The following is a 25,130-nucleotide window of genomic DNA, read 5'->3' on the forward strand; positions in this document are numbered from 1 at the left end:
CTCTCTGCACTGTGGAACATAGACAGAGTTAAGCTGTGTGGCTGTGCTCTCTGCACTGTGGAACATAGACAGAGTTAAGCTGTGTGGCTGTGCTCTCTGCACTGTGGAACATAGACAGAGTTAAGCTGTGTGGCTGTGCTCTCTGCACTGTGGAACATTGACAGAGTTAAGCTGTGTGGCTGTGCTCTCTGCACTGTGGAACATAGACAGAGTTAAGCTGTGTGGCTGTGCTCTCTGCACTGTGGAACATAGACAGAGTTAAGCTGTGTGGCTGTGCTCTCTGCACTGTGGAACATAGACAGAGTTAAGCTGTGTGGCTGTGCTCTCTACACTGTGGAACATAGACAGAGTTAAGCTGTGTGGCTGTGCTCTCTGCACTGTGGAACATAGACAGAGTTAAGCTGTGTGGCTGTGCTCTCTGCACTGTGGAACATAGACAGAGTTAAGCTGTGTGGCTGTGCTCTCTGCACTGTGGAACATAGACAGAGTTAAGCTGTGTGGCTGTGCTCTCTGCACTGTGGAACATAGACAGAGTTAAGCTGTGTGGCTGTGCTCTCTGCACTGTGGAACATAGACAGAGTTAAACTGTGTAGCTGTGCTCTCTGCACTGTGGAACATAGACAGAGTTAAGCTGTGTGGCTGTGCTCTCTGCACTGTGGAACATAGACAGAGTTAAGCTGCTGTGTGGCTGTGCTCTCTGCACTGTGGAACATAGACAGAGTTAAGCTGTGTGGCTGTGACAGAGTTCTGTGTGGCTGCACTGTGGAACATAATATATAATAATAATATATGCCATTTAGCAGACGCTGCTTTATCCAAAGCGACTTACAGTCATGTGTGCATACATTCTATGTATGGGTGGTCCCGGGATCGAACCCACTACCCTGGCGTTACAAGCGCCATGCTCTACCAACTGAGCTACAGAAGGACCACATAGACAGAGTTAAGCTGTGTGGCTGTGAGTTAAGAGCAGGATGTTTGGTTGCAGTAGCTGAAACTACCAGCTGTCTGCAGCATTCTCTGCTGCCTCAATGTAATTCTGTCTTGCCTGGTCATGCTTTGTTTAAACTTTTCTGGTATCCTCTTTGGAATGTCTGTACCCCAGAGCCATCTAGCCACCTAGCCAGGTCTCTCCTCTCACCTTTAGGAGAGAACAGAACAACCGCAGTCTTTCCCCTCATAGTCCAGTCGATTGTCCCTGTCTACCTCACAGACCTGTTGCCCAACGTTGGGTCAACGTTAGGAAGTGATGCATCACAACGTGTGTTTGTTTGGCTTGAGCGGTAGGTCCTTGATGTGGAGTGGCTCTCCTTTCTTCTCCTCTCTCCTCTCTTCTCTCCTCTGTCTGCGGCCGCCTCATCCATCTGTCCTTGTCAGGGAGAATGCCACAGACAGGATCCAGTACCAGTGCTGGGCAGACATCACAAGCAAACACACACTTTAGTTTAGTCTAGCACCAGTTTATGTTTCACCACCAATGTCTGGTCTGGCCCTGCCCTGCAAGCCTTGGCATGTGGGCCTCCCATGGTCAGAGTTGGATGTGGGCCTCCCATGGTCAGAGTTGGATGTGGGCCTCCCATGGTCAGAGTTGGATGTGGGCCTCCCATGGTCAGAGTTGGATGTGGGCCTCCCATGGTCAGAGTTGGATGTGGGCCTCCCATGGTCAGAGTTGGATGTGGGCCGTTCCGCTCCACAGAGAGGGAGGTAAGTGTGGGACGTCTTTCAGTATTCAAAAATGTTGTTAAGACTTTATAATCACTTTTATTTATAAGCCTGATTTGCTGAACTAGGTGTCAGAGGTTAAACAAAAGTGTTTCTCTGCACCAGCTCTATGCTCAGAGGGCAGAGGTTTGTCCAGCCACTCCCTGTTTAGTATTGAATGATTGGTCGTTCTGGAGTATACTGGATGTCCACTGTCTTACTGACATGTCATTTAGTTCAGACCAGTTTGGTCTCCAGCTCTGGGCCTTCAAACAGGCCTTAGTCCCCCATTCATTTAGGATTACTGAATGAGCTCACCAACTTGAACCTTCACACCATAGAGAAAACACGCACAAACACACTCACACACACACATACTCACACACACACTCTACTCCCGTCCTTCGCCCCTCCCTGGCACTTTGAGCCTTAGCTGTAGAACTCTTTCCTCTCTCTCTCTGTCATTTGTTGTCATCTACAAAGTCAGAGGATCTCTGTTTCAGAAGGCTGTGATCCCGCCTGCTCCCTTGCAGCTGTCTTCCACACTGTGTGAAGCTGCCTGGGAAGTTTATAGAGAAATAAGGAGGTCACTCACAACAAGAGGAAAGGAGAAGAAGGAGAATGAAATTAGATGAAACCGCCAACTCCGTCGACTCGCTACAGTAGAGTTTCTCCTCCCGGCTTAATCCCCTAACAGAGTTGAACCATTGATGGTTTTACTCCATAGCCATGTCAGTCAGTCCACTTGTGTCTGAACACACTCTAAGGTGGGCTGACGTCAGAGTTGTCGTTCCTGTTAGCCGTCTCTTCAGTCTCATTGTGTTTTTTCTTCCCTGTGTAATCAAAGGGGACAGAGCGGGCGTGTTTAGTGAGGGAGTATGTATACACATCTGTCTCTCTGGGCCGATAGACGCGTCATGGATAGTTTACGGAGTAACAGGGGTTGACAAAAGGGCTGACTGGCAGAAAGAGGAGCCAAGCGGAAATGGGCCTAGCTGAGCTGAACACACACAATGCCTTGAAGTGGCCCGAGGTATTCCCTTTCTGTAAACAGTCAGAGCTGAGGGAAGAAACTAACTGTGTGTTAAGTGCTGACCTTTGAAGTTTGAAGTCCTGTATTGTTTAAGACAAACCGAGGGCGGAGGCCGGGAGGGACGTGCGTGCGTGCGTGCGTGTGTGCGTGTGTGCGTGTGTGTGTGTGTGTGTGTGTGTGTGTGTGTGTGTGTGCTGGAGCCTTGTCTTGAGAAAAAGGAGGAGATGCAAAATAAGTAAAGGGCCTTTTTTCTGTTTCTTTTCTTGTTCTCTTGCAGATTGAGAACCCCAGGTATTTGAGAGAGAACCCTGTCCCCTTGTCTCCGGTAAGTGTAAGGGAGGGTTCCCATGTGTGTTGAGGGCAGATAAGTGTTACCTTTTCCTCACTCTCTCCCCCCGTCTCTTTCTTTACTCTTTCATTTCCATACTGTAGATATTCCTCAAATCCAGCCTGAAGAACAGCACCGGGACTGATGAGCAGACCCCAGTAGCAAGACAGGAGAAAGAGGTGGGCACTAGAACACCCACCTAACCATAGACAGCCATCTAATAACCATCAACCATTCCAGAAAGCAATACCTGTTGAGTACCTCAATCAATACTTAGGTAGAGTACCTTATGATAAGCTGTAGACAACACTCTTTACCAAGAGAGTTTCCATAGTAGTCTATTTACCACCACAAACCGATGCTGGCACTAAGACCACACTCAACCAGCTGTATAAGGCCATAAGCAAACAAGAGAATGTTCACCCAGAAGTGGGGCTCCTAGTGCCCGGGGACTTCAATGCAGGAATGCTTAAATCCATTTTCCCTCATTTCTACCAGCATGTCACATGTGCAACCAGAGGGGGTAAAAACTCTAGACCACCTTCACTCCACACACAGAGACGCGTACAAAACTCTAGACCACCTTCACTCCACACACCACAAAACAGACCACCTTCACTCCACACACAGAGACGCGTACAAAACTCTAGACCACCTTCACTCCCACACAGAGACGCGTACAAAACCTTCACTCTAGTACAAAACTCTAGACCACCTTGTCCTCCATTTCCCACACACAGAGGCAAATCTGACCATAATTCTATCCTCCTGATTCCTGATTACAAGCAAAAACTCAAGCACTCTCCCTTGTCCTCCATTTGGCAAAGTATCCTCCTGATTCCTGATTCAAAAATACGGAATTGGTCAGATGACGCGGATGCTAAGATACAGGACTGTTTTAAGAGCACAGACTGGAATATGTTCCGGGATTCAGCCGACGGCATTGGGGAGTATGCCGTATCAGTCACCGGCTTCATCAATAAGTGCGTCGATGACATCATCCCAACTCTGACCATAAGTACATATCCCAACCAGAGGCCATGGATTACAGGCAACATCCGCACTGAGCTAAAGGCTAAAGCTGACACTTTCAAGGAGCGGGACACTAATCCACTAGTCTCCTCTCCTCCTTTTGGTTGAGAGCTTCATGTTTCTTGCAGGCACTAAGTCCTGTCATTAACAAACTATCATGGTTCAGACACATTAAGACAGTTGTGAAGCGTTCATGACAACACCTATTTCCCTCAGAAGACTGAAAAGATTTGGCATGGGTCTTCAGATTCTCAACGAATTCGATGTCTACACCATTGAGAGCATCCTGACTGGTTTCATCACCGCTTGGTATGAAAACTGCTCGGCATCTGACCGCATGGCGCAACAGAGGGCAGCGTGTACAGGCCAGTACATCACTGGAGCCAGGCAAGCGGTACCGGAGCACCAAGTCAGGGTCCAAAAGGCTCCTTAACCGCTTCTACCCAGTCATAAGACTGCTAAACAGTTATGCAAATGCTTGACCCCTTTTTACGTTGCTGCTACTCGCTGTTTATTATCTGTTCATAGTCACTTTTTTCATACCTACTGTACATGTACAGTGCATTCAGGAAGTATTCAGACCCCTTGACTTTTTCCCCAAAAATGACTTTATAGCCTTATTCTAAATTGAATTACATTTTTAAAACATCATCAATCCACACACAATACGCCATAATGACAAAGCAAAACCAGGTTTTTAGAATTGTTGCACATTTATATATTTTAAAAAAACGATACCTTATTTACATAAGAATTCAGATCCTTTGCTATGACTTGAAATTGAGCTCATGTGCATCCTGTTTCCATTGATCATTATCATCCTGTAATATTTCTACAACTTTATTGGAGTCCACCTGTGGTAAATTCTATTAATTAGACAAAGGCACACACCTGTCTATATACGGTCACACAGTTGACAGTACATGTCAGAGCAAAATCCAAGCCAGAACAGCGCCAACTGGGTCTAACCAGAATAGAAAGAGGAGTTGGAGGCCCCGGTGCACAACTGAGCAAGAGGACAAGTACATTAGTGTCTAGTTTGAGAAACAGACGCCTCTCAAGTCCTCAATTGGCATCTTCATTAAATAGTACACGCAAAACACCAGTCTCAACATCAGCAGTGAAGAGGCGACTCCGGGATGCTGGCCTTCTAGGCTTTATCCATAGTGATGGAGGTAGGCCTGGTCAATCTCCTATTCCATGTCAACGGGACGATAACGTTGAATTTGTGAATCCAAATTCTAAGGAGTAAGAGTCCAAGATCATAACATTAACCCAAAACTGTGAACTGCAAGTTAAGTCCCATTCAAAGCAAATTTAACATAGTGACACACTGTTGTCACTCTGGTAAAGAGTTTAATCTCCTTATGCATGAAAATTGTGTTCTAGGCTGCGCTTTGTGTTGCGTTTATGTTGTTTCTAAAGGGACGATTCCGAATGCCCTTTAAGAGAGAAAAAAACCTGACCAGTGGTGACAGTTTTTCCTTATGTGGATTTAAGCTGAAAATCCCATTCTGAAAGGACGCTTTGAAGTCCCCACCCGCCTTTACTCACACTGTTAATATAAAACTGAGCATGACTTGACTCTAATCGCCATGGCTTTTTATGTCCCCCTGGAGAAATGCTGTACTCAATTAGATCAACTTCAGTGAGCTGGCCAACAAGGGAGGGAGGGGGACAGAGGGGGATAGAGAGAGTGAGAGGGAGGAGAGAGAGAGAGAGAGGAAACGTGGGAGCGAGAGAGACTGGTTCAATGGGCACCACCAACAATGCTCATCAGCCCTCCTAATGTGGTTATTCATTCTGACTGGAGGAGAGGAGACTAATGTGGTTATATTCATTCTGATTGGAGGAGACTAATGTGGTAATATTCATTCTGATTGGAGGAGAGGAGACTAATGTGGTTATATTCATTCTGATTGGAGGAGAGGAGACTAATGTGGTAATATTCATTCTGATTGGAGGAGAGGAGACTAATGTGGTTATATTCATTCTGACTGGTGGAGACTAATGTGGTAATATTAATTCTGACTGGAGGAGATTAATGAGGTGATATTCATTCTGACTGGAGGAGAGGAGACTAATGTGGTAATATTCATTCTGACTGGTGGAGACTAATGTGGTGATATTCATTCTGACTGGAGGAGAGGAGACTAATGTGGTAATATTCATTCTGACTGGAGGAGAGGAGACTAATGTGGTGATATTCATTCTGACTGGAGGAGACTAATGTGGTAATATTCATTCTGACTGGAGGAGAGGAGACTAATGTGGTGATATTCATTCTGACTGGAGGAGACTAATGTGGTAATATTCATTCTGACTGGAGGAGACTAATGTGGTAATATTAATTCTGACTGGAGGAGACTGTGGTTATTCATTCTGACTGGAGGAGACTAATGTGGTTATATTCATTCTGACTGGAGGAGAGGAGACTAATGTGGTAATATTCATTCTGACTGGTGGAGACTAATGTGGTAATATTCATTCTGACTGGAGGAGATTAATGAGGTGATATTCATTCTGACTGGAGGAGAGGAGACTAATGTGGTAATATTCATTCTGACTGGAGGAGAGGAGACTAATGTGGTGATATTCATTCTGACTGGAGGAGAGGAGACTAATGTGGTAATATTCATTCTGACTGGAGGAGAGGAGACTAATGTGGTAATATTCATTCTGACTGGAGGTGGAGGAGAGGAGAGGAGACTAATGTGGTGATATTCATTCTGACTGGAGGAGACTAATGTGGTAATATTCATTCTGACTGGAGGAGACTAATGTGGTAATATTCATTCTGACTGGAGGAGAGGAGACTAATGTGGTTATATTCATTCTGACTGGAGGAGAGGAGACTAATGTGGTTATATTCATTTCTAATACTGGAGGAGAGGAGACTAATGTGGTAATATTCATTCTGACTGGAGGAGAGGAGAGATAATGTGGTGATATTCATTCTGACTGGAGGAGAGGAGAGTAATGTGGTAATATTCATTCTGACTGAGGAGAGGAGAGATAATGTGGATTCTGACTGGAGGAGAGAGTAATGTGGTTATATTCATTCTGACTGGAGGAGAGGAGAGTAATGTGGTGATATTCATTCTGACTGGAGGAGAGGAGACTAATGTGGTAATATTCATTCTGACTGGAGGAGAGGAGAGTAATGTGGTGATATTCATTCTGACTGGAGGAGAGGAGACTCACATGTTCACATAACTTTTTGTATTATTACATTTTCAGCCCAGTCAAGCACCAAGTGTCACAGTCTTCTCACTGCTGTTTGTTGAGAATCAGATGAAAGAAAGCAGGGCCTTCGAGCCTGAAAATGGGAACTAATGCTTGGAATATTATTCTGTGTGTGTGTGTGTGTGCTGTATTAGTGTGTTTGTGTAGGAGGTTGATAGCAGTCAGCTGTCAGTCCCAGACTGTGTGTTGAGGAGCCAGGAAGGAGAGCCGGCCAGCCTCTTAGTAGTTTTATAGAGGCCAGATCACAACCCGGCGTGGTGATATGGGGCCTAGTTAAAAGGCGCTCAGAAGCACTTGCCTTTCAAGAGAGAGGAAATGGTGGTGAACTGGGATTTTACTGTATTCATTGTGTGTGTGTGTGTGTGTGTGTGAGTGTGTGTGTGTGTGCGTGTGGGCGAGGTGAAAAAATGGTTTCCTGCACCTCTTACCTCCAACTCCCAGAAAGGGAACAGAGAAACTCCTGCCAACAGACCTGACTGGCTTTTGCAGATGGGCTTATCTGGTTTCACAGTGGTTGTTTTATGGTCATTTTTTCAGTCACACCGTCTGTTTTCTTACCCCTGGTTGCCTGGATGTTCTGTATGTTTTAACCTTGGGCATGGAGTCTACTAGAGCAACAGGTTTATATCACAGGTCTGACAAATAACAGGGTCATTTTCATTAGAGTATGCACACATGACTGTAAGTCGCTTTGGAAAACAGTGGCATTATAACAGGGTCAATTTCATTGAACAAAAAAATGTTTGAAAGCATTTCTTATTGGGCAATTTCAGGTAGTCCCTCCCAGTTTCAGGCAGTTTCTTTTTCTCCATTTGGTGCCTAATGAATATGACTCAGATCTAACCCCCAGGCATTTGTTTATGGAGCAACTGCCCCTGAAATATACATACATTCAGTTTGGAAGTTTACATACACCTTAGCCAAATGCATTTATACTCAGTCTTTCACAATTCCTGACATTTAATCATTAATTATTGTCCATTTCGAAGACCTATTTGCGACCAAGCTTTAACTTCCTGACTGATGTCTTGAGATGTTGCTTCATTTACATTACATTTAAGTCATTTAGGAGCTCTTATCCAGGAGACTTACAGGTGGTGCATACACCTTAATATCAGTGGAACAGCCACTTTGATAGTGCATCTAAATCTTTTTAGGTGTGGTAATTACTTACCCTGTCCTAGAGTATTCCTTGGAGGAGAGGTTTCAGGTGTCTCCGGAAGGTGGTGATTGACTCCGCTGTCCTGGCGTCGTGAGAGTTTGTTCCATTGAGGGCCAGCAGCGAACAGTTTTGACTGGGCTGAGCGGGAACTGTACTTCCTCAGTGGTAGGGAGGCGGAGCAGGCCAAGGTGGATGAACGCAGTGCCCTTGTTTGGAGTGTAGGGCCTGATCAGAGCCTGGAGGTACTGAGGTCGTTCTGAGCTGGAGGCAAGCACCATGGTCTTGTGCAAGCGGATAGCTTCAACTGGAAGCCAGTGGAGAGCGGAGGAGCGGGGTGACGTGAGAGAACTTGGGAAGGTTGAACACCAGACTGGCTGCGCGTTCTGGATGAGTAATGTGGTTTAATACAGGCAGGGAGCCCAGCCAACAGCGAGTTGCAATGGTAATCCAGACGGGAGATGACAAGTGCCTGGATTAGGACCTGCGCCGCTTCCTGTGTGACTGGACTCTGCGGATGTTGTAGAGCATGAACCTACAGGAAGGACACACCGCCTTGATGGAGTTGAGAACGACAGGGTGTTGTCCAGGATCACGCCAAGGTTCTTAGCGCTGGAGGAGGAGGACACAATGGAGTTGTCAACCGTGATGGCGAGATCATGGACGGGCAGTCCTTCCCCGGGAGGGAGGAGCTCCGTCTTGCTGAGGTTCAGAGAGGTGGTGATCCGTCATCACGCACATATGTCTGCCAGACATGCAGGATGCGATTCGCCACCTGGTCATCAGAAGGGGAAAGGAAGATTAATTGTGTGTCGTCTGGCAGTATAGGAGAGACCATGTGAGAGTTGTGAAGCCAAGTGACTTGGTGTATAGCGAGAATAAAGAGAGGGCCTAGAACAGAGCCCAGGGACACAGTGGTGAGAGCGCGTGAGTGAGGAGACAGATTCTCGCCACGCCACCTGGTAAGGGTGACCTGTCAGGTAGGACGCAATCCAAGCGTGGGCCGCGCCGAGAGATGCCCAACTCGGGAGGTGGAGAGGAGGATCTGATGGTTCACAGTATCGAGAGGCAGCCGATAGGTCTAGAAGGATGAGAGCAGGAGAGAGTTAGCTTTGGCAGTGCGGGCGCCTCCGTGATACAGAAGAGCAGTCTCAGTTGAATGACTAGTCTTGAAACCTGACTGATTTGGATCAAGAAGGTCATTCTGAGAGAGATAGCGGTAGAGGCTGGCCAAGGACAGCACGCTCAAGAGTTTTGGAAAGAGAGAAGGGATACTGGTCTGTAGTTGTTGACATGGGGGATCGAGTGGGGTTTTTTCAGAAGGGGTGCAACTCTCGCTCTCTTGAAGACGGAAGGGACGTACCAGCGGTCAGGGATGAGTTGATGGCGAGGTGAGAGTAAGGAAGGTCTCGGGAACTGGTCTGGAGAAGAGAGGAGGGGATAGGGTCAAGCGGGCAGGTTGTTGGGCGGCCGGCCGTCACAAGGCGAGATTTCATCTGAGAGAGAGAGGGGAAAGAGGTCAGAGCATAGGGTAGGGCAGTGTGGCAGAACCAGCGGTGTCGTTTGACTTAGCAAACGAGGATCGGAGGTCGACCTTCTCAAAATGGTTAGTCATCTGCAGAGGAGGGGATTCAGGAGGGAGGAGAAGGTGGCAAAGAGCTTCTTAGGGTTAGAGGCAGATGCTTGGAATTTTAGAATGGTATGGCATTCAACAGAGGCAGAGGAGGGAAAATGAAGAGGAGAGAAAAGGATGCCAGTCATGAGAGCGAAGAGTTGGGGAGAGGCTTTGAACCAGGGCGGTTCATTCTGACTGGGAGGAGAGCGAGAGGAAAAGGATACAAGGTAGTGGTGAGACTTGGAGGAGTTGCAATGACTAGTGGAAGAACAGCATCTAGTAAAGATGAGGTGATATTCCCGCCTTCTGAGGGGGGAGGAGAGGTGAGTCAAAGAGTAGATATTCAGCGCGGAGGCAGAGAGGAATGAGTCAAAGGTAGACGGGGAGGTTATTTTCATTCTGACTGAGAGGTGAGGAGAAGAGTGTGGTAATATTCATTCTGACTGGAGGAGGATAAATGATAAGGATGTTCATTCTGACTGGAGGAGAGAAGTAGATGTGTGGTGATATTCAGAGAAAGACTGGAGGAGAGGAGAGTGACCAGAAGCCTTATTTCATTCTGACTGGAGAGAGGGCAGAGAGGTGCTAATGCTAGGCTCAGCACACTATTTCAGGGACTAACTTTTTGTATTATTGCATTTTGGCCCAGTCAGTCTGGGAGGCACCGGAGACCTGGAACTCCACGTGGGTCACGCGTCTTCCTCACTGCTGTTTATGGTCTGTGCAGAGAGGAGAGAACAGATGATAGACAGACACATAGTTGACAGGCTACAGAAGAGGCTACGCTAATGCAAGGAGATTGAATGACAAGTGGATTACTGAATGTTCAGAAAGTTGCTTACGTGGAGAATCTTATTCTAAAATGATTAAAATGATACAGTACTGCTGAAGTAGGCTAGCTGGCAGTAGCTGCGTTTTGACACTACACTAATCAAGTCACCGCTGAGTGTAATAGTTTCTACAGTGCTACTAGTCCCAGGGCAGCTAGCAGTGTTGTTTACGTTACGCTGCGTTAAAAGAACGACAATAGCTGGCTAGCTAACCTAGAAAATCTCAGACTACACAATTATCTTTGATACAAGGACGGCAAATGTAGCTAGCTAGGGAAGCTAGCTACGATCAAACAAATCAAACCGTTGTACTGTAATGAAATGAAATGAAAATGTGATACTACCTGTGAATGCGATCATTGTTGAATACTATTCAGTAGAGCACTGTTAGCTGTGGTTAGCTTTGGCTAAGAGAGACGTTAAGGAGACAAATAGCTGGTGAACTGGGATAATCACTCCAAGACTACACACTCTAAACTACACAATTATCTGGGGACGGCTATGTAGCTAGCCAACACTAAACTAATCAAGTGTCAGTTGAGTGAATAGTGTGTGTGTGTGTGTCGTGTGGGCGGGTGGAAAAATGGTTTCCCACTGCCTCCTTACCTCCAACCCCAGAGAAAGGGAACAGAGAAACTCATGCCCAACAGACCCTAGACTGGCTTTGTAGATGGAGGCTTATCTGGACACATAATTTTCCTTCCTCATCTTGCCATCTATTGTGAAGTGCACCAGTCCCTCCTGCATCAAAGTCACAACATGATTCTGCCACCCTGTGTTCACGGTTGGGATGGTGTTCTGGCTTGCATCCGCCCTTTTCCTTCAAACATAACAATGGTCTACTAGAGCAAACAGTTCTATTTTTGTTTCATCAGACCAGAGGACATTTCTCCAAAAAGTACGATCTTTGTCCCCATGTGCAGTTGCAAACCATAGTCTGGCGTTTTTTTGGCGGTTTTGGAGCAGTGGCTTCTTCCTGCTGAGCAGCCTTTCAGGTTATGTCGATATAGGAGTCGTTTACTGTGGATAGATACGTTTGTACCTGTTTCTCCAGCATCTTCATGGTCCTCTGCTGTTGTTCTGGGATTGATTTGCACTTTTCACACCAAAACCCCTCTATGAGCAGAACATCTCCTTCCTGAGGAGCAACGTGGTCCCATGTTGTTCATCTATACATACAGAATTCTCCTTTGAGCGGTATGACGGTTGGTCCCATGTTGTTCATCTCTAGGAGACAGAATGCATTCCTTCCTGAGTTTTTCACAATTTCTGACATTGGTAATCATGTTGTCTCATCTCTAGGAGACAGAACGCCGTTCCTTCCTGAGCGGTAACGGCTGCGTGGGTCCCATGCTTTTATCTCAGGAGACAGAACGCTGGCTCCTTCCTGAGCGGTAATGACGGCTGCGTGGTCCCATGTTGTTCATCTCTAGGAGACAGAACCTCCTTCCTGAGCGGTATGACGGCATCGTGGTCCCATGTTGTTCATCTCTAGGTGCAGAATGCCCCTTCCTGAGCGGTATGACGCTGCGTGGTCCCATGTTGTTCATCTCTAGGAGACAGATTCTCCTTCCTGAGCGGTATGACGGTTGGGTCCCATGTTGTTTCTCTAGGAGACAGAACTTGCAGCCTCCTGAGCCTTTCTGCTGGTCCCATGTTGTTCATCTCTAGGGAGACAGAACGCGCTTCCTTCCTGAGCGGTATGACGGCTGCGTGGGTCCCATGTTGTTCATCTCTAGGAGACAGAACGCTTTCCTTCCTGAGCAGACGGCGCGGTCCCATGTTGTTCATCTCTAGGGAGACAGAACGCGTCTCCTTCCCGGTATGAAGGCTTTGCAAGGTGGGTCCCATACAGCTCATCTCTAGAGACAGAATTTTCCTGAGCGGGTAAGGACGGCTGCGTGGTTTTGGAGACAGAACGCTTCTTCCTTGCTGAGCGGTATGCTCGTGGTCCCATGTTGTTCATCTCTAGGAGACAGAACGCCTCCTTCCTGAGCGGTATGACGGCTGCGTTGTCCCATGTTGTTTCTCTAGGAGACAGAACGCTGCCTCTTCCTGACATGGTCCTCTGCTGTTGTTCATCTCTATGAGACAGAACGCGTCTCCTTCCTGAGCTTTTGACGGCTGCAAAGTACCATGTTGTTTATCTCTATGAGACAGAACGCGTCTCCTTCCTGAGCGGTATGACGGCTGCGTGGTCCCATGTTGTTCATCTCTAGAGACAGAACGCGTCTCCTTCCTGAGCGCGTATGACGGCTGCGTGGTCCCATGTTGTTCATCTCTATGAGACAGAAGCGAATCTCCTTCCTGAGCGGTATGACGGCTGCGTGGTCCCATGTTGTTCATCTCTAGGAGACAGAACGCGTCTCCTTCCTGAGCGGTATGACGGCTGCGTGGTCCCATGTTGTTCATCTCTAGGAGACAGAATGCGTCTCCTTCCTGAGCGGTATGACGGCTGCGTGGTCCCATGTTGTTCATCTCTAGGAGACAGAATGCGTCTCCTTCCTGAGCGGTATGACGGCTGCGTGGTCCCATGTTGTTCATCTCTAGGAGACAGAATGCGTCTCCTTCCTGAGCGGTATGACGGCTGCGTGGTCCCATGTTGTTCATCTCTATGAGACAGAACGCGTCTCCTTCCTGAGCGGTATGAAGGCTGCGTGGTCCCATGTTGTTCATCTCTAGGAGACAGAACGCGTCTCCTTCCTGAGCGGTATGACGGCTGCGTGTCCCATGTTGTTCATCTCTAGGAGACAGAATGCGTCTCCTTCCTGAGCGGTATGAAGGCTGCGTGGTCCCATGTTGTTCATCTCTAGGAGACAGAACGCGTCTCCTTCCTGAGCGGCATATGACGGCTGCGTGGTCCCATGTTGTTCATCTCTAGGAGACAGAAAGCGTCTCCTTCCTGAGCGGTATGAAGGCTGCGTGGTCCCATGTTGTTCATCTCTAGGAGACAGAATGCGTCTCCTTCCTGAGCGGTATGACGGCTGCATGGTCCCATGTTGTTCATCTCTAGGAGACAGAAAGTGGTATGCGTCGTGGTCCTTCCTGTCTCCTTCCTGTGGTATGACGGCTGCGTGGTCCCATGTTGTTCATCTCTAGGAGACAGAAAGCGTCTCCTTCCCTGAGCGGTATGATGGCTGGGCGTGGTCCCATGTTGTTTATCTCTAGGAGACAGAATGCGTCTCCTTCCTGAGTGGGTATGACGGCTGCGTGGTCCCATGTTGTTTATCTCTAGGAGACAGAATGCGTCTCTCTCCTTCCTGAGCGGTATGACGGCTGCGTGGTCCCATGTTGTTCATCTCTAGGAGACAGAACGCGTCTCCTTCCTGAGCGGTATGAACGGCTGCGTGGTCCCATGTTGTTCATCTCTATGAGACAGAACGCGTCTCCTTCCTGAGCGGTATGAAGGCTGCGTGGTCCCATGTTGTTCATCTCTAGGAGACAGAACGCGTCTCCTTCCTGAGCGGTATGAAGGCTGCGTGGTCCCATGTTGTTCATCTCTAGGGAGACAGAACGTCTCCCTTCCTGAGTGGTATGACGGCTGCGTGGTCCCATGTTGTTCATCTCTAGGAGACAGAACGCATCTCCTTCCTGAGCCGTATGACGGCTGCGTGGTCCCATGTTGTTCATCTCTAGGAGACAGAACGTCTCCTTCCTGAGTGGTATGACGGCTGCGTGGTCCCATGTTGTTCATCTCTAGGAGACAGAACGCATCTCCTTCCTGAGCGGTATGACGGCTGCGTGGTCCCATGTTGTTCATCTCTATGAGACAGAACGCTTCTCCTTCCTGAGCGGTATGACGGCTGCGTGGTCCCATGTTGTTCATCTCTATGAGACAGAACGCATCTCCTTCCTGAGCGGTATGACGGCTGCGTGGTCCCATGTTGTTTACACTTGCATACTATTGTTTGTACAGATGAACGTGGTACCTTCAGACGTTTGGAAATTGCTCCCAAGGCTGAACCAGACTGTGGAGGTCTACAATTTATTTTATGACGTCTTGGCTGATGTCTTGATTTTCCCATGATGTCAAGCAAAGAGGCACTGAGTTTGAAGGTAGGCCTTGAAATACATCCACAGGTACACCTCCAAATGACTCAAATGATGTCAATTAGCCTATCAGAAGCTTCTAAAGCAATGTCATCATTTTCTGGAATTTTCCAAGTTTGATCCAAGTTAAACAATTTAAAGGCAATGCTACCGAATACTAATTGAGTGTATGTAAACTTCTGACCCACTGGGAATGTGATGAAAGAAATAAAAGCTGAAATAAATTATTTCTCTTCCTGTTATTCTGACAATTCACATTCTTAAAATAAAGTGGTGATCCTAACTGACCTAAGACAGGGAATTTTTTACTAACATTAAATCAGGAATTGTGATAAACTGAGTTTAAATGTATTTGGCTAAGGTGTATGTAAACCTCAGACTTCAATTGATAAATATATATATATATATATACACACACACACACACACACTACTGCATGCACAATTAGGCAAGTGAGTATTCTGATCTTATCATTTGTTCAATGCACATTTTCCAACTCCAAAACATAAACTCAGCAAAAAAAGAAACGTCCTCACTGTCAACTGCATTTTTTTCCAGCAAACTTAACATGTGTAAATATTTGTATGAACATAACAAGATTCAACAATTGAGACATAAACTGAACAACTTCCACAGACATGTGACTAACAGAAATGGAATAATGTTTCCCTGAACAAAGGGGGGTCAAAATCAAAAGTAACTGTCAGTATCTGGTGTTGCAACCAGCTTCATTAAGTACTGCAGTGCATCTCCTCATGGACTGCACCAGATTTGCCCGTTCTTGCTGCCAGAGATGTTACCCCACTCTTCCACCAAGGCACCTGTGTTCCCAGACATTTCTGGAGGAATGGCCCTATCCTCACCCTCCGATCCAACAGGTTCCAGACGTGCTCAATGGGATTGAGATCCAGGCTCTTCGCTGGCCATGGCAGAACACTGACATTCCCGCCTTTCAGGAAATCACACACAGAACGAGCAGTATGGCTGGTGGCATTGTCATGCTGGAGGGTCATGTCAGGATGAGCCTGCAGGAGGGGTACCACATGAGGGAGGAGGATGTCTTCCCTGTAACGCACAGCGTTTGATTGCCTGCAATGACAACAAGCTCAGTCTGATGATGCTGTGACACGTATATGCCTTGTCCATTGCTGTTTTGTTTGTATTTATTGCCTTATTTCACTGCAGAGGCTCTAGCCCTACTCAATACGCCTTATTTAACACTTTAGTTCCACCTACCACACATGTGGTGACATCACCTGGTTTAAATGATATTTCTAGGGACAATATATCTTTCATCGTCACTCTATGCACAGGTTTACCCTCACTGTATCCACGTACTACCATACCTTTGTCTGTACATTATGTCTTGAATCTATTCTACTGTGCCCAGAACTCTGCTCCTTTTACTCTCTGTTATGAACGTACTAGACAGCCAGTTATTTTAGCCTTTAGCTGTACCCTTATCCTACTCCTCCTCTGTTCCTCTGCTGATGTGGATGTTAATCCAGGCCCTGTAGTGCCTAGCTCCACTCCCATTCCCCAGGCTTTATCATTTGCTGTCTTCTGTAACCGTAAAGCCTTGGTTTCATGCATATTAACATTAAGCCTCTTCCCTAAGTTTGTTTTATTCACTGCGCAAGCACACTCTGCCAACCCGGATGTCCTAGGCGTGTCTGAATCCTGGCTCAGGAAGATCACCAAAAACCCTGAAATTTCCATCCCTAACTATAACATTTTCAGACAGGATTAAACTGCCAAAGGGAGTTTTAGCCTGCAGAGTTCTGTCTTACTATCCAGGTCTGTGCCCAAACAATTCGAGCTTCTACTTTTAAAAATCCACCTTTCCAGAAACAAGTCTCTCACCGTTGCCGCTTGCTATATACCACCCACTGCCCCCAGCTGTGCCCTGACACCATATATGAACTGATTGCCCCCTATCTATCTTCAGAGCTAGTGCTGCTAGCTGACCTTAACTGGGACATGCTTAACACCCGGCCATCCTAGAATCTAAGCTTGAATCCCTCAAACTCTCACATATTATCAATGAACCCACCAGGTACAACCCCAAATCCGTAAACACGGGCACCCTCACAGATATCATCCCTAACCAACTTGCCCTCCAAATACACCTCTGCTGTTTTCAACCAAGATCTCAGCGATCACTGCCGCATTGCCTGCATCCGTAACGGGTCTGCGGTGAAACACCCTCATCACTATCAAACGCTCCCTAAAACACTTCAGCGAGCAGGACGCCCCCTAATCGACCTGGCCCGGGTATCCTGGAAGGATATTGACCTCATCCCGTCAGTAGGGATGCCTAGGTAGTCTTTAAAAGTAACTTCCTCACCATCTTAAATAAGCATGCCCCCTTCATAAAATGTAGAACCAGGAACAGATATAGCACTTGGTTCTCCAGACCTGACTGCCATTGACCAGCACAAAAAACATCCTGTGGCGTTCTGCATTAACATCGAAGCTAGCCCCCAGTTCTGGGACACTGAAGTCCATGGAGAATAAGAGCAGCTGCCTCCCTCCCAGCTGCCCAAATCACTGAGGCCAGGAAACACTGTCACCACCGATAAATCTACTATAATTGAGAATTTCAATAAGCATTTTTGGACGGCTGGCCATGCTTTCCACCTGGCTACCTCTACCCCGGTCAACAGCCCTGCACTCCCCACAGCAACTATATCCAAGCCTCCCCATTTCTCCTTCACCCAAATCCAGATAGCTGATGTTCTTAAAGAGCTGCAAAACCTGCAACCCTACAAATCAGCCGGGCTAGACAAACTGGACCCTCTCTTTTTTTAAAATTTCTGCCTAAATTGTTGCAACCCCATTACTAGCCTGTTCAACCTCTCTTCGTATCGTCCGAGATTCCAAAGATTGGAAAGCTGCCGCGGTCATCCCCTCTTCAAAGGGGGAGACACTCTTGACCCAAATTGCTACGGACATATATCTATCCTTCCCTGCCTTTTCTAAAATCTTCGAAAGCCAAATCAACAAACAGATTACCGACCATTTCGAATCCCACCGTACCTTCTCCGCTATTTAATCTGTTTTCAGAGCTGGTCATGGTGCACCTCAGCCACGCTCAAGGTCCTAAAAGATATCAGTAACCGCCATCAATAAGAGATATTACTGTGCAGCCGTATTCATCGAGCTGGCCAAGGCTTTTGACTCTGTCAATCACCACATTCTTATTGGCAGACTCAACAGCCTTGGTTTGTCAAATGATTGCCTCGCCTGGTTCATCAACTACTTCTCTGATAGAGTTCAGTGTGTCAAATCGGAGGGCCTGTTGTCCGGACCTCTTGCAGTCTCTATGGGGGGTGCCACAGCGTTTAATTCTCGGGCCGACTCTGTTCTCTGTATACATCAATAATGTCGCCTCTCGCTGCTGGTGATTCTCTGATCCACCTCTACGCAGACGACTACATTTCTATACTTCTGGCCCTTCTTTGGACACTGTGTTAACTAACCTCCAGACGAGCTTCAATGCCATACAACTCAACTGTTCTTGGCCTCCCAACTGCTCTTAAATGCAAGTAAAACAAGTAAAATTACATGCTCTTCAACCGATCACTGCCGCACCTGCCCGTCCAGCATCAGTACTCTGGACGGTTCTGACTTAGAATATGTGGACAACTACAAATACCTAGGTGTCTGGATAGACTGTAATCTCTCCTTCCAGACTCACATTAAGCATCTCCAATCCAATCGGCTTCCAATTTCGCAAAAACAAAGTGAAATATGCTTAATTTATGCTGCCAAACTTACCCTAAAACTGACCATCCTACCGATCCTCGACTTTGGCGATGTCATCTATAAAATAGCCTCCACTCTACTCAACAAATTGGATGCAGTTTATCACAGTGCCATCCGTTTTATTCACCACTGCGACCTGCATGCTCTCGTTGGCTGGCCATACTCTCATACTTGTCGCCAAACCCACTGGCTCCAGGTCATCTACAAGTCTCTGCTAGGTAAAGCCCCCACCAAATCTCAGCTCAGTGGTCACTATAGCAACACCCACCTGTAGCACGCGCTACAGCAGGTATATCTCACTGGTCACCCCCAAAGCCAGTTCCTCCTTTGGCACTGCCTTTCCTTCCAGTTCTCTGCTGCCAATGACCAAAACGAACTGCAAAAATCAATTAAGCTGGAGTCTTATATCTCCTCACTAGTTTTAAGCACCAGCTGTCAGAGCAGCTCACAGATCACTGCACCTGCACATAGCCCATCTGTAAACAGCCCATCCAACTACCTCATCCCCACGCTGTATTTATTTATTGCTCCTTTGCACCCCAGTATCTCTACTTGCACATTATCTTCTGCACATCTACCATTCCTGTGTCTAATTGCTATACTGTAATTACTTCACCACCATGGCCTATTTATTGCCTATTTATTGCCCTTATTTGACCTCATTTGCACTCACTATATATAGATTTTTTAATTGTTCTGCTGTATTTCTGACTGTATGTTTTGTTTATTCCATGTGTAACTCTGTGTTGTTGTATGTGTCGAACTGCTGTGCTTTATCTTGGCCAGGTCACAGTTGTAAATGAGAACTTGTTCTCAACAGGCCTACCTGGTTAAATAAAGGTGAAATAAAATAAAAATAACTGGGCAGTTGTTGTTGCCATCCTGTACCTGTCCCACAGGTGTGATGTTTGATGTACCGATCCTGTGCAGGTGTTACACGTGGTCTGCCACTGCTAAGACGATCCGCTGTCCGTCCTGTCTCCTGTAGCTCTGTCTTAGGCGTCTCACAGTACCGACATTGCAATTTATTGCCCTGGCCACATCTGTAGTCCTCGTGCCTCCTTGCAGCATGCCTAAGGCACGTTCATGCAGATTGGCATCTTTCTTGTTGTGTTTTTCAGAGTCAGTAGAAAAGCCTCTTTAGTGTCCTAAGTTTTCATAACTGACCTTAACTAGTTATCTAAAGAAATGGGATCTAGGTATATTTAACTTTAGGACTAACTGTTCAAAAGATGCTAAATCAATGTACAAGACGTTCAGTGAGGAGATCCCTTCACACCCCACACACGACGCCTCTTCAGAAGTGTCCCAGTGACTCACTCTGACTCCGTCCTCGCCACCTTGAATCTTATCATCTCCTGTGGTTCCACATTAAGCCCCGTACGCAGGCCTCACCCACCATGGCGTGGCTTGTCTGACCACCAGCAGGAAATGACCTGCGGCTGGGTCTGGTCCTCGCCATATGTTGCTAAGCCCCGACAGCCAGTTTCTCTGGGAACTCTGGGCTCTCACACCAAGCTCATCCCCAGTTCAGCTACTGACTACATTGATAAGTTGATAAGATCGCTGACTATACCAGTTAAGCTACTGACTTCATTGATAAGTTGATAAGATCGCTGACTCTACCAGTTAAGCTACGGACTACATTGATAAGATTGCTGACTGTACCAGTTAAGCTACTGACTTCATTGATAAGTTGATAAGATCGCTGACTATACCAGTTAAGCTACTGACTTCATTGATAAGTTGATAAGATCACTGACTACCAGTTAAGCTACTGACTTCATTGATAAGTTGATAAGATTGCTGACTGTACCAGTTAAGCTACTGACTTCATTGATAAGTTGATAAGTACCAGACGCTGACTATCAGTTAAGCTACTGACTTCATTGATAAATTGAAAAGATCGACTTTGATAAGTTGATGACTGTACCAGTTAAGATACTGACTTCATTGATGAGTTGAGTAAGTGTGTGGTAGCGTGGCAGCTGGAGCAGACGTTGGTCACCATGATGCTGAGTCACTTTAGTCTCATATGGTCATCTATTTCTCACCCATGGCTGAGGTTACAAGTCTAGTCCTTGTAATCCCACTACACACACCCTTACTGTGCTGGGCTCACACCATAGGTGCTATGGGATGGGGCCGTGGCATATTCAATGAAATGATCCAAGACCATTCAGCCAGTCCCACCCATAGGGTTACAATTAGGCTTACGTGATGTGATTGCTTTGGCACATGCAGATGGGTTGATACATGCAAACAGAGCGAGAGAGAGACTAAATTTCCCCTGGTACTCCTGGGGTTCTCCTCACAAGCACCATCACAGGGCTCTGTGTGATTCTTTCCTCTAATGGCTGCAGCTCGGCCAAACGGGTCTGGAGCTGAGGTTCAGTTTCCAATCTGCCCATGCTTTCCAAAGGCATAATGATGCAACTGCTTCCATGCCTGGGTCCTATGGGAAGGCCTCTCAGCTCTGTGTTTGATTCAGACGACTAGCCCTCTGATTGTATGATTGTGGTTAAAGGACAACACTGAGCCTTGTGAAGTTCCAAAGGGAGCTCTATGCAGTGGCTTTTAGGGTAAAATGGCCGACAATCCAAAGGCAGGCATATGGTACTCAGATATTCTGTCTTTTCTTAGATTGAATGGGTATTGTTTTTGTTAGTTATGCACTTTATGTCCTTAAAGGGATCTCCATGTTGAATAGTAGTAGTGAATTGTTTTTAGGAAGAAATGTTGTCTTTTGTCTCTGCTGAAGCCCAATATTATCATGACATTAAGTGACATTCAAAAGTCTTTCCTTTTAAAAACTTTGTTGGTTGTAGTGTTTTGCATTTTACCTCAGAGTACAATTATCATGCTAAGATCCATTAGCTTCTCCTCCCAGTGGAGGAATGGCATGTTAATAGTGTTCAGTAGATGGCTAGCAGGGCACTGCAGAGGGAATATTCTCTACATCTGTGTTTATGGAAGATGAAAGCTCTATCAGGGCATTGTAGTTCTGCTGCAGAGCAAGATACATAAACACAACTGTGCTTTGTGGGCCCAGCAGTTAGCAGGCATTTTGTGAGCGCGTTCCCCAAGGGGAAAAAAGGCTGGACCCAGGGGTCGCTTCTGAGAAAAGCAAAGTGAGAGCAGTTGCTTCTGTGTTTCTCTTTTTCTTTCCGTCTCCCTCCTCCTCTCTATCCTTTCCTTTCAACACACCTTCACCCTTTACCCTCTCTCTCATCCTTCCCTCATCTCCTCTCCTCTCCTGAGCTGGGTGTCAACAACATGGCATCTAAGAGAGAAACAACTTTTCTAAAGAAAAACCTCTGTCACACAGAGATGCCTGATTTTGAAGCTTCGCAGAAACCTGAGGTGTGCGCGTCTCTCTCCTTCTTCCTCTCTCCGTTCCTCCTCTCTCCTTCCTCCTCTCTCCTTTCTCCTCTATTCCTCCTCCTCTCCTTCCTCTCTCCTTCCTCCCTCTCGCTCCTCCTCTCTCTCCTTCCTGCTCTTCCTCTCTCCTTCCTACTCTCTCCCTCCTCTTTCTCTCCTTCCTCCTCTCTCCCTCCTTCTTTCTACTCTTCGCTCCTCCTCTCTCCTTCCTCTCTCCTTCCTCCTCTCTCGTTCCTCCTATCTCCTTCCTCTTTCTCTCCTTTCTACTCTTACCTTTCTACTCTCTCGCTCCTCCTCTCTCCTTCCTCTTCTCTCCCTCGTCCTTGCTCCTCCTCTCCTTCCTCATCTCCTCCTTTCTCCCTCCTCCTCTCTCCATCCTCTTCTCTCACTCCTCCTCTCTCCCTCCCTTCTTCCCTCTTTCTATTTCCTCTATAAACCATTTTTCAAACGCCCCTGATGTAGTTTGACAAACTTTCTAAAAGCCCATTTGAAGAGGTGATGCGAAAGTGACACCAACTTGTTTTGGAGCGCCGCTGGAAAAATCTACTAGACTCCCTCACTTCAATCAGCCTAATCTCTCCCCCAACAAGTCTCCTGTGGTCTCAGAGATTGCACAAGAAAATGGTGGTAATTCAATAGAAAAGAAAGCGAAACAAGAGAGAACATCACATGGCACCATTGAAGGAGGATAAGTCTAGCAGACTTAGTTGAAGTTGTAGGATAATGGAAGCAGTAGTTTACAATAGGACTCATCTAGTTTGAATGTAGAAGACCCTGGGAATGAGTACGGTACAGATCCTTGTTGCTCGAAAGCAAACATTAGCGTTGTTGTGAGAATGAATGGGGCAGGTATTGGCTAGTTTGTCAAATGTCAATATAATAGGGACTTAACCATCTAAGCTACCTCCGCAGATACAGGTTACATGACTGCCCAAAAGGTATTTTCCAACCTGGAAGGACGTATTTGTCACAGAGCCCCAGAGTTGAGCAATGCATCAAACCCCTCCAGTGACTAAAACCTGTGAGTAAGTACATTAGTCACAAAGCAATACGAACTCATCCTGTCTAATTCCCATTTGTGTTGACAACATTAGCAAACTCTTTCCGCTGACTGGATGACTGTGTGTCTGTTGGCCCCAGAGCTGCCAAGTCCTGAGGCCAGACAGTTCTACAATGGCACATCAGATCAGGAGCACATGTCATGCCTTCTCCTCACCCAGGGGCAATCAGATCAGGTATACTATTAGACAGAGTGAGCCAACAACACAACAAACCGCCATCGGCAGTTCAAAGAAGTAGGGGAAGGTGCCCATACAGGGCTCGCCACGGGACAGGATGGCCTCTCCTATCAGTCTCCCCACGTGTTGGTGAGAGCGTCTCGTTAGCCAGATGAAAGGCCTGTGTCCGCCAGTATTTTACTCAGGAAACCTGAAGCCACAAAGCAACATGACCTCTGGCAGGGCTGATGAGAAGGACATATGACTTAGGAGGAGCTGTGTTAGGTAGACACTGAGAGGGTATGTGCTTCTCGTTTATTATTAAGGCCACTCTGTAATAGCAAGCCGTATCTGAAAGTGGGTGTTCATGTGTCTACCTGGCTTGAGTGTGTGAGTATAAATATTTAGAATTACTTTTGTAGATGTGTGTTACTTTGTCTGTGTGTGTACACTTCTGGCGTATTAACTAAGTGTGTATTATTTTCCTGAGATTGTGTGTGTGTGGGAGTGAATGAAGGGCTCTGGGAGCTCTGTCTTGACATGCAGATTCAGACGGTTGAACTGTTGATCCCCTGTATATTGAGCTGAACTGAAAGGAGCCGACTGTCAGTGGATAACTGTAGCCTACATAATGCCTTGTCTCTCTGGCCAAGCCTGTTCCTGTCACTGACTAATACTGTCTTTCACTATTATCTCACACACACACACACACACACACACACACACACACACACACACACACACACACACACACACACACACACACACACACACACACACACACACACAGACAGACAGACACAGACACACACACACACACACACACACACACACACACACACACACACACACACACACACACACACACACACAGACACACACACACACACACACACACACACACACACACACGCACGCACGCACGCGCACACACACTGTTGGGTCTGGTATATCCCTCCTACACACAAGTCCTGTTTGTAGATAAATATATTTAGAAATGTTTATGAAGCTCGATTCATTGACAGCGCTGATGCTCTCTGCGCCATCAACAGTAAATATCTCAAATGCCACTACTTTGGCCTAGATAGTAAAAACAGGGGCAGTTGCCGTTGCTATTTTGTCCATCTCCTGTGCTGCATTTGACGATGTGTGTATTGACTCCTCTGTCTGTCATGGTGCTGTGTGTCTCTGTGCAGGCTGAGATGAAGACTAAAGTCCTGGAGGCCAAGCACCAGGAGGAGAAACTGAAGATGCAGCAGAAGCACGACGCAGACGTGCAGAAGGTCAGAGTGCTGACTGACTTATCAATGAATTATTTTAATGATTTAATATGTTTATGTATTTGATATTTTAGATAACTTCACACATACAGCCATAATATCATCTGTAGGAGGTTATAGTACCGCCAGACATAAAACCATGAATTTAAATGATGGAGGACAAACACACAGTAAACGTGGAGACAGTGCAGAGGGTAGGTATAACAAGAGTATGTTCCTGCATCCTTCACCACTCCCACTGTGACACTACATCTGATGTGTTATTGGCTGGGCTCACACCCTTTCTCCTTCCCCTCCTCCCTGGGCTCCCTGTTAGTTTCATTTCACCAGGGGTGTATCGGCTCAGCTCCACATCCAGCACCTGGGATCTGTCAACTTCCTCCCAAAACGTCTGGTTTCATTGTTGCCACAGAATCTTTAAATAAAACAGAAATAGCCCCATTTTCCCTCTGTTTAAACTGTCGATGAACTCTTTGTCTCTGACAGGAGA

The 25,130-nt window shown here is 46.7% G+C and overlaps 2 protein-coding genes across 13 annotated transcripts in view; one reads left to right on the forward strand and one right to left on the reverse strand.

Annotated features, from left to right (window-relative positions):
- LOC127928727 (protein kinase C alpha type-like) overlaps positions 1-25,130 on the reverse strand; it is a 303,595-nt gene that overhangs the window by 261,894 nt on the left and 16,571 nt on the right. The gene's annotated exons all lie outside the window — the stretch shown is intronic.
- Positions 1-25,130, forward strand: part of cep112 (centrosomal protein 112) — a 315,718-nt gene that overhangs the window by 19,053 nt on the left and 271,535 nt on the right. For 2 of the 11 annotated variants that reach the window (XM_052516010.1, XM_052516015.1), the window contains exons 7-9: positions 3,012-3,059; positions 3,167-3,241; positions 24,557-24,643. The exons of 3 other annotated variants lie outside the window; for them this stretch is intronic. In XM_052516010.1, the coding sequence (XP_052371970.1) occupies positions 3,012-3,059; positions 3,167-3,241; positions 24,557-24,643 (210 nt within the window). Of the gene's footprint in view, positions 1-1,446; positions 1,705-3,011; positions 3,060-3,166; positions 3,242-24,556; positions 24,644-25,130 lie in introns of those variants that run through there. 6 more of the 11 variants (XM_052516020.1, XM_052516019.1, XM_052516014.1 and 3 more) reach the window with 6 other exon arrangements.

This window comes from Oncorhynchus keta, unplaced genomic scaffold, assembly GCF_023373465.1.
Source record: "Oncorhynchus keta strain PuntledgeMale-10-30-2019 unplaced genomic scaffold, Oket_V2 Un_scaffold_3567_pilon_pilon, whole genome shotgun sequence".
NCBI classification, from domain to species: domain Eukaryota; kingdom Metazoa; phylum Chordata; class Actinopteri; order Salmoniformes; family Salmonidae; genus Oncorhynchus; species Oncorhynchus keta.